Consider the following 16507-nt stretch of genomic DNA (forward strand, 5'->3'; position numbering starts at 1 on the left):
GAAGCATTGAGTATTCAAAACATCAAAGACACTGCACACAAAGTGGTGGTACTGCGACAGCATTTCAAGCATCTTTGCAGTATACGTCTGCACATTCACTGCAGAAGTACAGCTAGACTCAGTAATTTTCCATGGAGTTCAATTACCCAACTACCGTCCGGTGCATTGTGTTGGCCCGGGATAATTTCCTACATGACCCCATTGCGTAGCGTGAGCGCTCATGCGTCATACCAGATGAAGATCACCTTGTTTTAGGAAAGCTCACGCAAGTCAAGAAACAACCAAGTTGAAAGAAAGGAAATGCTTTTGATTCATCATAAGGATGCAGCTAGACGTTCAAAATCTATCGGTGACGCAAATGCAGTCAATCATCCAGGCCTCTATTAAACGCCGAGCAATGCAAATTTGCATAGTCTAAGATATCATAATGCGATCGTAATCCGAAACAGTTGCAACAACATTTACTCGGCCTCGTCATCAGTGTTGGGTGGCTGAGGGGTACCCTAGTGAAATTGTTAGCAATCTGCATCGATGTGGGTGGAAAGGGAGGGAACATACCTTGGGGCTGTTCAGCCAGTCAATGTACCTCAATCTACGCCTGACCTCACGGTCCTTGAGCTCCTTCTTGGTCATCTTCTTCTTCTTCCTTGACCTGAACTTCATATCGTCCTTGTTGCCCTCGGCGTCACTCATGACTGGAGTTCCAGTGGTGGACGGCGCAGCGGAGCTCACGTTACTGCTAACATTGCTGGATCCAGGGCGCGAGTCCTCGAAACGGTCCATGTTGACAGCGAGATGGCCCTTGTGCGTGACGCGACCATCAGCGACGTGCCACTGCTCGGGGCAGAGAGCACCGACAAACTCTTCGTTATGCGAGATCATGATGACACCACCCTTGTAGTCGCGGATGGCGACAGCGAGACCACCGAGAGAGTCGCGGTCCAAGAAATTGGTGGGTTCGTCCAAGACGAGAAGATGGGGGTTGTTCCACATGGCACCGGCAAGCACGACCTTGACCTTCTGTCCTCCGGAAAGGCCCGAGATCTCGTTGTGGTTCGCAATCTCAGGGTCCATACCGAGATCCTCGAAATGCTTGGAGATGACCTTGGGCTCCAGGACACGGTATCCGAGACCCTCACGCGACGACTCGTGATCGTCGAACTCCTGCACAAGCTTGGAGAAGCCCTTCTCAAGAAGCGTCTCACGCGAGATCTGGGTGTTGTACTTGGGCAGCATGTGCAGCCACTTGACCTCGTACTGGAAGGTCTTCTTGTACTTCGCACGGCCAATAAGCGCTTCGATCCTACGGGGGCCCGAGCCGTCGCCTAGATCGATAGGAGTTTCCATCTGCTTCTTGTCTTCCTCGCTGAGCACACGTGTCTGCTTCATGAGCACCTCACGATCGTCACCATTGGCGTAACGCCATTGGAGATACTGGTTGGGCGTCTTCTCCATGTGCATCTCGACGTGCTCAAGAGCGTGCTGCTTGATGTAACCGATACGCAAGTTGGGGTGCTTCTCGACGGTACCTTCTTGAGGGACGGTTTCGCCAGTAAGCATCTTGATAAGAGTAGATTTACCAGCACCGTTGGCACCGATAATGGCGACTCGGGATGACAGAGACAAGTTGCAAGAAGCATCGGTAAGCGATGGCTTGGAAGCGCCAGGGTAGGTGTAGGAGCAGTTTGTCATGCGCAGAATGGAGCGAGTGTTCGACTTGACACCAGTAAGGATACCAGGAGGAGGGAACTTGAATTTGACCTGGGTGTCCGAGAGCGTGTAATAGCTCTTGGCTTCAGGCTTTTGTCGAACGAAATCGGCAAGGTTGCCCTTGTAGCAGACCAGCTTCTTTTGCTCGTAGTGGTAAATGTCTGTGCAGACTTCGTCGAGGAAACCAGAGTCGTGAGAAACGATCAAGCTAGTAATCTCAGTATGGGACTTGAGGTACTTTCCGAGCCAGGCAACGTTGGCGACATCCAAGTGATTAGTGGGTTCGTCCAGAAGGAGCACGTCGGCGCGCATAAGCATAGCACGGGCCAAAGCGAGCTTCATCTTCCATCCTCCGGACAGAGAGCCGACCTTAGCGGACTGCCTGCCTTCAGGGCCAGCGGTGAAGCCGACCTCCTCGAGAACCTCGGAGATACGCTCTCGGCTCTCGTCCGCGAAGCGCGGATCGCGAACGATGTACTCAAGAATAGAGAGATCAGCGTCTTCTCCCTGGTTGTGCTCGACGAAGCATGTCTTGACTTCTTCTTGAGGAGGGAAACCTTCCAGCTTGCCGCTTGCGATACTGCGCATGAGGGTAGACTTTCCAGCACCGTTGCGACCGCAAAGACCGTAGCGGTGGCCCTTGAGCAGGCGAAGGTTAGTGTGTGAGAGGAGCAACATGCCACCGTATCCTAGGGAGAAGACAGCGTTTACAATCTCCGTCTCTCCGTCGTCCTCCTTGACGGGCTGGCCGAACTTGCGGTGGTCCTCGTCCACGTAGAACTGGTGCACGGCCTCTGCAACCTTGTCGGCGTCTCCGGCGTTGAGCAAAGGCTCCAGGTAGGGCCCGACGAGCTTTGGGAGGCGCTGAAGCTCGCGCTGATCGACAACCTCAGCGATCATCTCGGAGATGTACCTCTTGGTGATAGTCAAGACCTCTGCGTCTCCGGGGAAGTCAAGGAGGTTGGCAGAAGCGCTGATCTGCTTCTCTATGAGCTTCTGAACATCTGATGGCTGTGTCCTCGCGATGGCGCCGCTGTCGATGTTGTGGTCTGGGTCGGCCATGGCCTTCTCGATAACGTCCAGCGCACGCTGACCGATCTCTCGGACTTCAGGCAGGGAAGCGCGGTCCTTGACGGACTGCACACCTGGGCGAAGCTTGGGCAAAAAGGCGCGGGCCTCGATAGGGTCGTGGACGAGCTTGGTCAAGTTCTCGACTACGACAACAGTCTGGCGGGTGACCTCCTGTGATGTGGAAGGCATGTTCAGAGAGCGCTCAAGCAGAGGTGTGACCATAGCAAGGACGGGGGATGTGACAATAGCGACGAAGGTGGTCTGGGAGAGGGCGTGGATAGCCTTCTGCAGACTCGTTGTGGAGGGGTCTTCGATGGCCTTGACCAGGAGGGGTATCCGGGGCGCGATGTCGTCGTTCTGGAGGAGGGTGGTAAGGCTGTTCATTGTCTTGACAGACTGCTTTGCGACCTGCTCGTGGTTAGTACGGTGGGTGTGAGACGGCGCGTGAGATATCTTACCTCATTCTTGAGATCGTGCATGCCGGCCTCGACGATGGGGATGAGACCCTCGAGCTTCTTGCCCATGGCCTCGCGGAGAACATCCTTCTCTTTCTCGACCTCGAGGCTCTCCATGCCCATCTTGGCCTTGTCAGCCATACGGCCGATGAGCTCGTAGGCGAAAGCAGCACCCTGCCACTTTCCGGACTTCTTGCCCAGGTACTTGGTCAGCACAGGCAAGAGGCCGAAGACCTTGGCCTCGGCGCTGAGGTTCTCGAACAGCGAGTCGAGAGCGTACTTGGCCGACTCCTTGACCGAGCCAGTCTTGTCTGCCAGCAAGTCAAGGACCATGGGTACTAGACCTTCGTTCTGGACGAGGAAGATGGCCTCTGTCAGGCGTTGTGTGCGCGGGAGGCGCTCGAAGAAGGCACCGAGGGCGTTCATGGCGCCCTCCCTCCGCACAGCATCCTTCTTGTTGGCCGCCGATTTCTTAATCTCCTCGAGTATACCATAGCCAGTAAGGCCGCGGAAGCCTACTGAGTTCTGGAGGAGGGTTGTGAGGGCGTAGGCGGCGTCTACTGAGGCGTGCGACGTCTTTGCGGTGACGATGCTGCTGATGAAGGCGTTGACATCCTCCTGCGAGGGCGCAGGGGCTGCGCTGGCCTTGTCGACGACAATAGCGGGAGCCATAGGCGGCGACTCGGAGTGCGGCATCTGCGAAAGAAGCCGGTTCCAAGGTTGTGTGGTGCTGCGCTGTGAATCTGCGACGAGCGATTTCTTTTTGGTGGAGGGGCTTATCGATACGGTATGGAATTATTCGCGGCGGCTGAAGCGTAAGCGGTGCCCAACAGCGCGAAAGGGTGAAAACCCTGGGTATCAAGCGTGAATGTAGAGACGCCCCAACGGAAGAGTGGAGAGTCTATACAACAAGAAAACTGAAAAAGCGAGGGCAGACACACGGAAGAGAACGTGGAGGGGCGGCTTGTATATACGCGCGCTGGCTGCACTAAAATTATTCAGATTCTGATTATTCCACCCACGGGTCTGCATGGTTTTCGCCCGCCCTAGTCCCCTTCGGCTCCCTGCATACCTGATGTTCGCCGGATATACCTTCCTGCGCCCACACCGTATCTCTGCTTACCAGAGCACATGCCTAATTGGCTCACTCTGAAACATGGCAAAGGAAACTTGTCGACGCGACTCTGATGCGACAAACTCAAAAGGCCGAGAGGCTTCGAAACCGGGCTTCCAGTATCGCACGCGTCTCGCCCAGTTACAACTAGACCCTGATGCCAGGGCATCATATGCGTGTGCGTATTTCCAAGCTCGTTGCTCCTCGTCGCATCTGTCACTTGTAACACAATCTCGTCTTTGAACACCCCAAACCACTGTCTGCAGGACTACTGCCCGGAGCAGCGTAAGGCACGCAAACACTAACGGCGTTAGCGTGCGAAAGTCTCAACAAAAGGATTGAGCGACTTACTAACAAAGTACCTGTAGCCGATGCTAGCAACGATAACTGCCGCAGGTACACAAGACTCTATCCACGAAACGAGGCATTGTATATGCTATCTCGATATCAAAGACAGCATATCTGTAAGCAGAGGCTCAGCGCTGCATATGACTGTAGCTGGAATGGATCCGTATGCAGTCAGCTGAAAATGTCCATGCGACTAGGGAACGTTGCAGCTTTCGTGCCAGTGCATAGGTACGTTGCACTGCAAAAATTACAACGGTTTCGACGTACCAGGAAAGAGTATAGCCAGAGTACCACTCTATTCAAAAGGTTTGGTATATCTTTATCCACCTGCAAATAGTCATGCTGCCCTTACTACAGTTGTTCAGATATGTGAATACCTTCTTAAGGCCAGATTGGGGTACATAGTGACTCAATGTCAGAAGACATAGAGCCCGCTCGAAATATCCGCAACAGCCAGAAAAGGCACGACATTGACAACTTTTGTTCACAAAACAATGCTTTGGTGTCAAAGAACTGGTTTTCCTCGTTCCTGGCTTAGAGCATGATATTCTTGTTGCAGCAAACTCCACGCGCTATGACATTTTCTAGTCTACATTCACAGCTCACGGTCTCTCGTAAGTTGTTTAAAGCTAACCAGTGATTTCTGAATAACCTCGATGCATCACATGTAGAGCGATCCGTCATCGGTAGATAATGAGTATACAAGGGCCGCTTTGGGACTATCTATGCTATGGTGTGCGCTTGGAGTATACGATCATCTCATGCTTTGAGTGAAAAGGCTTGTACAATGTTCCTTGGGAGTGCTGAATGCCGAAATCATGTGTTTCACGTTATAACGGGCGCGTAACGGGCTCGATATCAACGACCACGGTACTGTGGTGAAGCGCCCAACAGCACTCCAGCAAACCACCTCAGAGCTATCACAATCAACTCGCATACCAAAGTACGACTTTCCTAACCCGCCTAAACCTAGACTAGAGTCTAAACCAAGTTAAAGGCGCAGTCTCTTCGTTAATACTAGGCGCCACATGGGTGGCGACACTCGCCCAAGCCGAGGTGAAAATTGAGGCCCTCAAAAATTATGGCCGATAACACAGGGAAGAACAGGTACCATGGATCTAGGAGCAGTCTATTCAATTACTTTAGCAGTGAACGAGCGCCTGAATGAGGCTTGCGACAATGCAACGATGCAGATCCAAAGGAGGGTAAGAGACGCGTCACGTGGGGAAGACGCGATGGAAACAGACGCTAATGGTCCACTTCCGCGCTATCGCGTCATCGTCCCTGCGCGCCTACTCTGCAACACAGCAGCCACCTCAAGAGTAGTTGCACCTCCCAACTTACCTCAACGCGCTTTCGCTCATGATTGCGGAGCTTACCCAGGCCGTCTACGATGAGCCTCACTTCAGGGGTCGCGCCTCGCGACGGTCCAGAGAAGACTAACATTGATGCATGCGCGTGTCTTACGTGCTCTCGCTCATTGTCTCCCAGGGAAGATGTCCTCATCTCATTCGCAGTTTCTACATAATGTGTCAAGTTGCATACGGTATCGCGATCGGCTGCGCGGAAGCCACACTTCTGATGAATGATACGCAATAGCAGTTCAAGGACCGCAAGGTATCTGAAAGACACTCCCAATGGCTACCAAAGCTGTTCAGGTGGCCTTTGAAACATCCACCACATGCGCTTCGGTGACTGGAGCCTCTCCGTCGTTAGTCGAGGCGGCTACAATGCGAATTTTAGGGATTTGTGTCACTCTATCATCAGCTGTGACAGCTACAGGGCCACTGGATGTGTCTTATAGAGCAACGCTATCGCTACCGGCACTCACAATTGCAGGGATGGCAGAACGGCGGGTTTACGGACTGCGCTACAGTATGATCTTGCCCAACCCATAGATCCAAGTTTGTTCTTCCCTCACATCACCGTCAGCAGCAGTGGCATACGTACATGAGGCATCTGCTCACAAGCTCGGGTCATGTTTACTTCCATCCCCAGCTGACTCTTACACTCTTCGTCCTCCATCAACCCATTGTCAATATCGTTAGGTCAGCACATCATTGTCCCACACCTCCACTATTGTCAGCATATCGCCCGTTACGGTTCCCAACTACTCATCCGATCGTTCTCGACGTCTCATTCGATACCGAATTTTCTAACACTACGATTATCAACAACAATGGAGAACACATGGGGCGTGCAGCCTGCATCATCGGGAATGAACTTTTCAGCCGCTCCAGCAGCTGCCATATGGTGGGATATGTGTCCCATCGGCGCGCAACAATTCCAGGGATCAGCCAACGAGACACTTCCCACCCGGACTCACGAGCCCCTCGCCGATGTGCTTGAGGAAATCGGAATTGGATCCACAAACGGGTCCCATACAGTTCTAGACATCAAAGCCTTCACAGATTCACTTGGAGGCCGCCCGATCTACAGTCGTTTCGTGCTTGGCAACGCCGCAGATCAACTGACTCGAGCTCGCAGCGGCCAGGACGTTACACTGTTGGATTGCTATGGCAAGCCTTTCTTCCTCCCAGGAGAAATATTTTCTTCGTTCGAGTATGTTCTACTTATGATAATGCAACAAGACACTCGTTCTAGCGCTAACACGCCGACAGTGAAGCTCCTGTCTTGTTCTACTCCGGAATCCATGAACTCACTGAAATCTTCCAAGCTGATGACGTCCGCCCTGCACTCCCAGTTTTTCTAAGATCTGGAGAACGTCAAGAAGTACGCACTGATCACGTCGACACTAGTCATCTGAGAGCTGGTGACCCGTTACCAGAAAGCCCCGAACTTCACAGCCGTCCCAGCCTAGCGTTCATAATGGACTTGTACGGGTGGTATTGGCGCTCCAGCGGCGCGCCCGACATCTTGCACCATAGCCTTCGAGAGCTCGTACACACGGTCCGAATCTCCAACATCGTCTGTATAGGTCTCGGAACTCTGGAAGCTCCAGACCTTGCGAAAGCTCGCTCGTTAGTGCAGCATAGGACTGCTTCTTTCATTGCTCACGATCTCGAACAATTGTATGAAGTAGAAGGCATACCGCTCGAAAAGCCCATCAAAATTATTGCGCAAGACCCTGCTTACACCTCCCTCGACCGCATGACGCTTTCTACGCTAGCAGAACCGATTGAGGTAGTGAGCGATCCTCAAGGCTTCCTGGCCATCAATGAAGGCTCCCTTGTGTTCTCGAGCTGGCCTTCAGTTCCAGTCAAACAACTTATAGCCGATCTTGCGACCGAACTACCGGATGGCAAAGGTCCTGCTGCCCTATTCTTGAACAACAACCGTAAGGACAAAGATTTTGGCGACATAGATGTGGCCAGGTACGATCTTCGTCGTTATGGCCCGGTGCGTTACATAAACGCGGAAACAAAGGCGTACGTGGAAATGCTTGAGTCTTATACAAGGGTTTTCGATGGTGAACAACAGTTTGGGATTGGTTTCACGGGTAAGTTACCAGATTTCGAATGGTTCCCGGATATGGATATTTGGGGTCGTGAAGAGTAGTCTGATGGTGGAAACACTCCTTCACGTAAGGTGGCTTCGCACAACAGGCAGGTATGAGCGGTTGTGATAATCCTGATCAAGGTTCGCACGTTGGCTTCAATCAACGCATATCGTTGTAGTTCTGTGCTCAATCTCCACATATGTGCGTGATGACGTGCACTCCAATCTTGCCTTCTCTTCTGATCCCAGCGAGACGGCTCGCCAGTACTAGGTAGGCATATGATTGGAGGGTGACATCGACATCTTCAAAGTTCCCTTTGAGACGAGCGTGCTACTTCTTCGCATTCGAAGTGGTCGAGTTGTGGTGTCTCGATACGTTTCTATGCATATCCATCATAACAGCCCGGGCATAGAGCCATCTGTACCTCAGGCATTGCGCGCGACTGTATCGAAGGATGAGATGGTAGGGTATAATTGCGGTAGTCACTCGATGCATGTGACAATCGAGATCAAAGAGTTGGTAATGCACATGATGAGACTGCGACCGCAGCTTCGCTAAGGAGAAAGCTTTCCCGCGTATCGATGAAAGCCTACTAATCTTATACCTTTTTGTTCGAATGTATCTATCCGAGTAATGTACTATCTCGTTATAGTGATAATTCCTACCAGAGATGTCCCCGCCAGGAACGACATGTCAATTGGGTCATTTGCTTTGTTATCTGTCCCCTGCTTAGCCATACTCTGTGCGAAATGTATGCACCCGAAAACGATGTTGGGTAACAGCGAAGATGTGATTATCTTACTTCTTTCGCTGTCGTTGATGTGCCCACGATTGCCGTTCTCATCCCACGTCATGGATATCACTAGTCAAAAAGTCCCAGTTTGGGATTTAAGATGCCAGCAAGGAAACAATGTATCATGATATACACTTATAAGCTCTCACCTGCTGACATGGCACACATGGCACAGGTGACATTGTTAGAAGTATACTGTGCAATCGCAGGTGGCCAGAGAAGGTTGAGTATGAGGTTAGTAACATATACATGTAACTGGGAAGCTCGAAAAGTAGCATCCCTTGATCTTGTGGTTCTTTCTATGGAGATGGGAAAGGTTGTACTATCAAACTTGATTTTGTCTCCTTAAAGATGCTGAAGTATGCACACTTAGCAGAATGTGTCAAGAGACATACGGTCGGCTGTGAACTTGACCTAGGCGACTTCAAGTAGGCATATTAACTACGGAGTATTTCTCATAGGCATCCCCTCACGCAGTTATGATTCGCCGTTCGTATACGCACAACACACCGCACTGGCGTCGACACAGCCATACACCAGCCTTCCATCGGAGCCACACACTGCCTTCCCAGCCGTCACAACCACGTCACCACCCTCCATCACGACCAACCTTCTGCAAACGCCAGCCCCATCTTTTGACCCACGCGATCACCTCAGATCACAGATCCACGCTAAGCCCGCATCGCATCACCTTGCGACTGTCAAGAATCCTTCGCTTACCCTTGGTACCTCATTCCAACAATACCCCGTCGCTTTCACTAAGAAAATGCAGGAGGAGTCATTGGCCGCCGGGAGAAATGAGCGCACGGAATATCGTCGACGAGGAGACGAATAGCGAGGAGACTAGGCAAAGAAGACAGCCCTCGCTTGCGGCTTTAGTGTATGTACAGCTTGCATTTGCGGTTGCATAAAGGCGCGCGTGAGCGAGAGTGAGTGAGTATGTGGTATAGTGTATATCCAAGCGATTCGCCAGGCAAACGAAAAGGCTGAGGTCAAGCGAATATACAGCGTACATATAAGGCGCGGCATTATTTTACGGAAACCCTTCTATCCGGCGTCACTGTAGAGCTTGGTGCACAGAATGGCACACGTCATACGAGCGTGGGGAGAGAGGAGCGGTGCAGAAGGGCGGATCAACGGCGCATATGCGGAGAGAAAAGAAGAACCGCTGCCGGAACCAAGTTAGTTGTTAGTAGGCTGGGGGCCTGCCATTATAACCCAAGCCTTTTGGCGAATTGGCGGGTTATACGAGGTAAGAGATGCTGATGATAAGATTACCCTGGTATAGAGCGAGGGTGGGTGATGTGATGGGGGAAGGGATGGGAGGGATGGGATTGCGGCGGCTCCGAGCTCGGGTAAGCTGGGGTGGCTGGCTGGGCTGCAGGATGTGTGCGGGAGTGCAATGAATTATGCGTGCGTGCTCTTACATCTACCAGGGGTGTGGTTTTCCCACGAATGACGTAGAAGCACTGCAGTGGCAGGTATATTGCTTGCCTTGCATTTCTGGTACAGTAACCAAGACCCCTTCTCGTGTTCCGACCAAGTTGTTGTTCCAATATGATGTCGGTCATGTATCGGAAAGTGGGGGCTTCGGAGTGTCTTGATTTGGGACCTTGGTGATAGACGTTGTGGGCCCGTTCATGTCGTCATACTTGCCTCCGTTGCGGCATATCAAGTTTGGAGCACGCAGGCTGGCAGATCCCGCACTGGGTTCGGGTATCGACACGATCCAGGAAAGAAGCTAAACAGATATTGCGATGTACGTTACATCTCATTGAATTTAGGCCCGCATACCACCCCCTTCCTTCGGCTGCAGGTAAACGTCGTCGGCGAAGTACCAATGTATCTGCAACGGTTTTCACACACGGGAGTGACATACTGCGTTGCTTGCGGAGCCCACCGTATCGCATGCATGCAGACTGGCAAAGAAAAATAAAACCCATATTCCTGAGCGATCCAGATTGCACGGAGCTTACCAACATGGGGTAGGTCAAAGGATGCAAGGACAAAGACCCATGCTATGATCCTCAGGCTGCATAAGCCCGACCGGTATTACATGCCCACCACACGTAAAAGCCCTTACCCGGAGTTGATGGAGATTAGGTTTAGATAGAGTGATGTCCACGTACACATCTGACTTGGGCGGTGCGGCTCCCGACAGCCAGGTCGATAAACGTGGATCTGCTGACAGTTTCACGTTGTTAAAGGACCGACAGACCGTGACAGTGATCTTGTGCCCCACCCTTGATCACGGCAGTGTCGTTTGCTGCGCGCTGTTCGGCGATATGCAATGCAACACACCCAATATTCAGTTGCAGCAGTAGCTTCGGAATATACTGTTGCAGGTGCATACACTGAAGCGCCTCGCAGTATTAACAGGGTCACTGGGTCATCAAACTGCAAAGCCTTTTGCGAACTTTTCGTCTTTGTCGCGGGGCCCGACATCCAAAACCCCGGCGCGATCGTGCCCCTACGTGTGATGACCTTTGCAGATTGGGATGTAGCGGGTGGGCTTCCGAATGCGAGATATGCGCGGGTGCCGACACATGAACTCAAGATCACAGACGGACAGGGTGATCCGTAATCATTGCAAAGCACTTGGGATCTGCCCGCGGCACCGGGTCTCACATGTGCTAGTCAGTAGAAGCCGAAGTTCAAACGGAGATCGTGGGTTCGTGATTGACGTGTCGTGGGCCCCTCGGGCTAATCTTGCGGTGCATCCTTCGACTCCTTCACATCGTCGATGGACTGCGCATTCGTGTCCCACAAGGAGCTTCCTTCGGATAGACGTTGTGGAAAAACAACAACAACAACGGTCACTAACGGCTTAATCCACTGCTTCAGCATAATCCCAGGTCTAGAGTCCAGCGCATTGACAGCGGCAAACTGGTGAGCTTGGTCCTGCGTTCATTATGCACCTGTGAATCGACCGCCGTGTGAACAAAACTCTCCTTGAGTACCCCCTGGCGCTATAATTGCGGATCATGTTGAGCATAGATCGGCGCCGATCGCGACTATGTGATCCTTCTGAAGCACTGCAAAGGGAGCAAGATTCCCAGTGGTGGAAATCATGTGGCGGGATACAGGCCGTATGCGGATGTCGGACCACTTTTCAGAAGCAAGCCTTGTGCTGCCGCAGGAGACTCCCAGCAGGTCACATATTGACCACTCACCTTGTCGCACTGCTGGCTTGAATAAGGAAGACACGGGGGTAACACTAGAGGCAACTCCTCGAGATCTGACACTTGGAGTAGACCGGATACGGTGAGCAAGGCCGCGAGTGTGTAGCAGTGGCAGCGATCTCATGGTATCGCCGGTAGCGTTGTGATGGCGCCGGCCAAACGATGCTAACGTCCTGTCACGCAACGTTCACGAATAGCCTCGCTGAGCGTCAGCCACGCGGAGGAGGGTGCGCTAACGATTTCTGCAATAACAGGGGAGTGAGGCAGGCCGACGCGGACGTTGGTGGGTCAGGCCGAGTCACTTGAACAGGGGCCTAGAAAAAGAAGCCTCAGGTATCCAGTCATGTCTGGAAGATATCGCTTTTCCACAATTTGAATCCACTATCGAGTATCGGCGGCCGCTGATACGCAACTGGTCCGGCTCGAGGGTTACATGAGCTTCACATCGCGAGCTCCACATGCCTTGTTTGATGTGGTCGTGCTTTTGCAGAGCCAGAGATGGTTAGCTGGTGAATGGCTTGAATGTCTTGCAGAAGTGGATCTCGAAGTTGAGCGGCTGAAACAGCGGCACTGGACATATGGTTCCCCATACTGAATCAGCTTCTCCGTCTTCTGACGAAGAAGGCATATCCGCGGCAGGTACCGCTGCAACCATGAATGGAAGTCGTACCGAACACCTTGCTTATGGGGATTCATCGGCGGCGATGCGCATAGCATACGGACGGACGGTTAGATCGAAGGCGAAATACAATTCACCCGTGATCCGGCAAAGGCGGCATTGGTTGGCAGCCCCTCTGATCCGGCTGATCTGAGACTTGGCCGCACGATATCCTGGTGAATCTCACTGTCAGCCGAGCCCACCTCGACGCGGTGATCAGAAATGATCTACGCGGTCCCTTGTCGTGGCGTAATGGATCCGGAAAACATGCTCAAAATGGTGCGAAGGGAACAGGGTACGAGACACACGACTGGGCCGCTCATTTTCGCCGTTGACTCTTTGGGTTCTCTGCTGCCCCATTCGGCCCGCTTGGTGGCTGCTGTTGTTGCTTCACCCGAACCCCTGTGTGTGGATTCAAAACAGCGACGAGGTTGGGGAGATTGAAGACAGAGTATGCTCAATTCCTGGGGACGCCTCAAAACGCACCGCAGTGCTGTTCGACCACAGACACAACGTATTAGCCGTATTGCCAACACCGTCCAACTCCGCAAGGGGGTTCTGCAGGGCAATTGCGCCCCAGTAACAGTGGCGCGATGGATCAGACTTGATCTACTGGCAGGTAGGTACCAGTTGACCCATTGCATTGATGGCACCGCGATTGTAGGATCACGGATGGTGAATCTCATCATGTTAGAGGTTACCACGAGGTAATCTCCGTTGTACCAGCAATTCTGAATCTCGACTCAACCCGAATTTGCTTGCAAGAAGTGCAGGTGGGGAAAATTTGCCGGCAGTGCAGGATCAAGGCTCGATAGATATGTCCGATGCAGTTCAGAGCAGACCATGTGTTCTTAACACTCCTGCGTACTAGGTACCGCTGGCCTTGTCGCGATATATCTCCAATCTGTCGGTTCCGCCTCATTTTGGTTGGGCTCATTTCTTTGCCTAATTTACACGAGTAAGCGCTTGGAGGAGTCAACTTGCCAGGGTACACCCTTACGAGTTCAGAACCAAACCCACCGATGTATGCAATGAAGACGATGACGGAGCCAGTTGACCGGGTAGTTGCTTAGAGCTCGTGCATGACGTTCTACCTTCATCTTGTGATGAGGCAGTTCGAAAACGTGACTACGAACTAGCTTCTGCTGGAGGTTAACTGTAGCTGCTGGATTTGCAATTGATAGGGCGTTGTTCCGTGACGTCTGGGATGATTAAGGCTGTTGTTACTCTAAGCGAGAGCGCGTGGCTGCGTCATGGCTTAAAGTGCAAGTTCGCATAGCCCTCATCTGAGCATCACACGATGTGGACGCTGGACGAATCGCGGCAGATCGATGGAATATTTTTGTTGGTCAGGGCCAATGAGACGCCTGATGAGGAGAACAGCCTTGCAATCTTCGGGCTTGTCCAGCTTGGGCGTTTTAGCCGGAGAAACCCTGGAGAGTGTCATGCATGGAGCAGACGGGGGTACAAAGTACAGGGGTCAGGCCAGAGCTACTCTCACTGACCCGTAAAGCGCTGTGGATATTTAGAAGAAGAAAGAAAAAAATGCTCTCGCATTGCGATACGCTGTGGACCTGACGACAATGTCGGATTTTGGGAAGAGGTGTTGGAAGACACGGGGAAGCTTCGGGGAAGAGGGTGGGTGACATGCCGCTGGGATGCCGATTCGTGAAAATGAAACGCCGAGACGATCGCTCGGAAAGCACTAGGGAGGCTCCTTGCAGTAAGCGTGTTCCCGCTGATGATGGATCATGATGCGGTCCAAGTATCGGTATCCCTGCCAGTCCCGCGCACCCTGAGACCGGACGCAGCGTCCCTGGGTGGTGGTCTTCCGGGAGATCATGCACCCTGTTCGGCGTTCGCATTCTACCACGCAGATACGCTGTCCAGGTTGCTAGATACTGGCGACCGAATGGGATTATGCTCCGCACGGTGTTGCAGCTATGTTCAAATTCCACAGCTTGAGAAGTGCGCAACGTGGCATCTGAAGTGGACTGCGGTTTCGGTATCCAGGACGGTGGTAATGTGATGCGCGAGACGCCCGGCACTCGCGCAGGCCTAAGCGATGAAATTCCCAAATTCCATCGACGGAAGCCCTGAGTTCACGTCTGTGCCCATGTCTCTAGATCAAGAGCACCAATAGAGTGGGATGCCACGGTCGGTCACGTCTGCGTCGGTGGTCGTACACATGATAGCCCTGCAAGTCTTGTGCTTCGATTGTTCTAGCGAAGAAAAGAGCCACGAGGTCGTGTTGCACCGAGCTGGGAAGATGCTGTGCGACACCGGAACGTATCATGCCCTTGATGACGACGCAGGAAAGAGATTGCACGGTAACTGCAGTCTTCCTTTTGAGCACCAGACACTCGGCTTTGCTTGCTGGATCTGCGGCGCCTCGTGGTGGACGATACATAAGCAAGCGGTGCCAGGCTGCGGTGGCATCTCACTCGCGCGCAGCGTGTTTCTCGAAGGCGCTCCTAAGCATGGCAGAGGGCAGCGTGGTTGGATGGCGGGAGGTCGGCTAGAGTAGTGAGCAGATGGTGACAGCCAACGTGGCCCCCGGGATTAGCTGCATGCGCTTGTCGCTGATCGACCCGCCTCTTTCGACGAGATCCTCCACAGACGAACGAGGCCAAGACATGGGATAACGCCGCCATCCCGCCCTGGCGGCGCCGCAGAGACGTCGCGTGCTGGGGTCGGAGACTGTCGCTGCAAAGAGGCAACAGCCGTCGAGCCGTCGTTCTGACGTCCCGCGCTTGCCTTTTTGCTGAAACCAATCTGTCGCTGGCACACGGCCTAACCTGTTAGCTGGAGCAAGCAAACATGCGGTGAGCGTTCTCGATGCAGCGTGCTGGGACATGTCCTGGAGAAGGTAATGAGTGAGGTCGGGACGAGTCAGTCCCGTGACCGTCCGTCGAGTTCACCCGTCATGGCGGTGACGGTGGCCAGGACAGCTCTGTACGACCGCGCACTACAAGACATGACCGAAGGTCGACCGCCTCCAATAATTGCCAGCAAATCATCCCGCACGCGATGCTTCGCTTCACCCAGCGCGGCTGCAGCCATGTGCATCACTGCAGGCGGACCCTCTCTAATGCGGGATCAGATTTTTAAGAAATGCAGTCGTGACAATGGTCAAGACAGCGCCTGGTGGGTACGACTAGACAGCTTCTGCTACACGAGGCGCTTGGCTCGCTTCCGCAGTGACTTGCCTGGAGCCAAACGCCCCCGGGACGATACGGTGCTATCGTCTAGTTGACTGACATGGTTTGCGACGGTGCCCTTTCACGAAGGCGGCATGAGGTGGGTGGACAGTGGTGGCTTCTTTAAAGTGTGCCAAAGGCGCAGCACCGTGTCTGGCACGTCTCATCATTGTCTCTTTCCGAAGGCCAGCATCGCAGCCGTTCCCAAGCCTCGCCCCCTGCGTAATCCTTCGTCAGCGCGATCCGTGTTGCTCGCCGCCGCACCCAGAGATACAGGCCGCGGTGGATCTCCTCGACTGTTGGAAAGTACGTCGGCAGTGCGCTCTGGAGTCTGGCAAGAGTACCGATCGGTGCATCCCCGGCGCCCGTGCAGCCAGGACCCTTTGCGTCGTCAACCCAAGCGCCGTTGGAGGGCCAGCTGGCAGGACTCAGCAGTCGGCGACGTGCGGCCTGAGTCGTCATCTGGCGGCAGCAGCGTGAGAGGAATCCGCGAGGGTTGTTCCGCCCCGTTGGGAA

At 53.2% G+C, this 16507-nt stretch overlaps 2 protein-coding genes across 2 annotated transcripts; one reads left to right on the forward strand and one right to left on the reverse strand.

Moving 5' to 3' along the window:
- Positions 1 to 266: 266 nt before the first annotated feature.
- Positions 267 to 4190, reverse strand: BKA58DRAFT_182581 (P-loop containing nucleoside triphosphate hydrolase protein). Its single transcript, XM_046165419.1, has 3 exons — positions 3240 to 4190; positions 559 to 3189; positions 267 to 503 (listed from the first exon to the last, which is right to left on the reverse strand). The coding sequence occupies exons 1-3, from the start codon at positions 3930 to 3932 to the stop codon at positions 462 to 464; spliced, it is 3366 nt and encodes a 1121-aa protein (XP_046025589.1). The 5' UTR covers positions 3933 to 4190; the 3' UTR covers positions 267 to 461.
- A 2589-nt stretch (positions 4191 to 6779) lies between these two features.
- BKA58DRAFT_469718 (uncharacterized protein) lies at positions 6780 to 8324 on the forward strand. Its single transcript, XM_046175155.1, has 2 exons — positions 6780 to 7260; positions 7320 to 8324. Exons 1-2 carry the CDS (start codon positions 6878 to 6880, stop codon positions 8215 to 8217), a joined length of 1281 nt encoding a protein of 426 aa, XP_046025590.1. The 5' UTR covers positions 6780 to 6877; the 3' UTR covers positions 8218 to 8324.
- Positions 8325 to 16507: the final 8183 nt, after the last annotated feature.

Source organism: Alternaria rosae (assembly GCF_020736505.1).
Source record: "Alternaria rosae strain MPI-PUGE-AT-0040 chromosome Unknown BKA58scaffold_5, whole genome shotgun sequence".
Classification (NCBI taxonomy): domain Eukaryota; kingdom Fungi; phylum Ascomycota; class Dothideomycetes; order Pleosporales; family Pleosporaceae; genus Alternaria; species Alternaria rosae.

Coding starts and splice junctions, on each gene's coding strand:
- BKA58DRAFT_469718 (XM_046175155.1), top strand. CDS start 6,878: ATGGAGAACACATGGGGCGTGCAGCCTGCATCATCGGGAATGAACTTT. Junction 7,261..7,319: donor GAAATATTTTCTTCGTTCGA/GTATGTTCTACT, acceptor ACACGCCGACAG/TGAAGCTCCTGTCTTGTTCT.
- BKA58DRAFT_182581 (XM_046165419.1), bottom strand. CDS start 3,932: ATGCCGCACTCCGAGTCGCCGCCTATGGCTCCCGCTATTGTCGTCGAC. Junction 3,190..3,239: donor TGCACGATCTCAAGAATGAG/GTAAGATATCTC, acceptor AACCACGAGCAG/GTCGCAAAGCAGTCTGTCAA. Junction 504..558: donor ACTGGCTGAACAGCCCCAAG/GTATGTTCCCTC, acceptor CAATTTCACTAG/GGTACCCCTCAGCCACCCAA.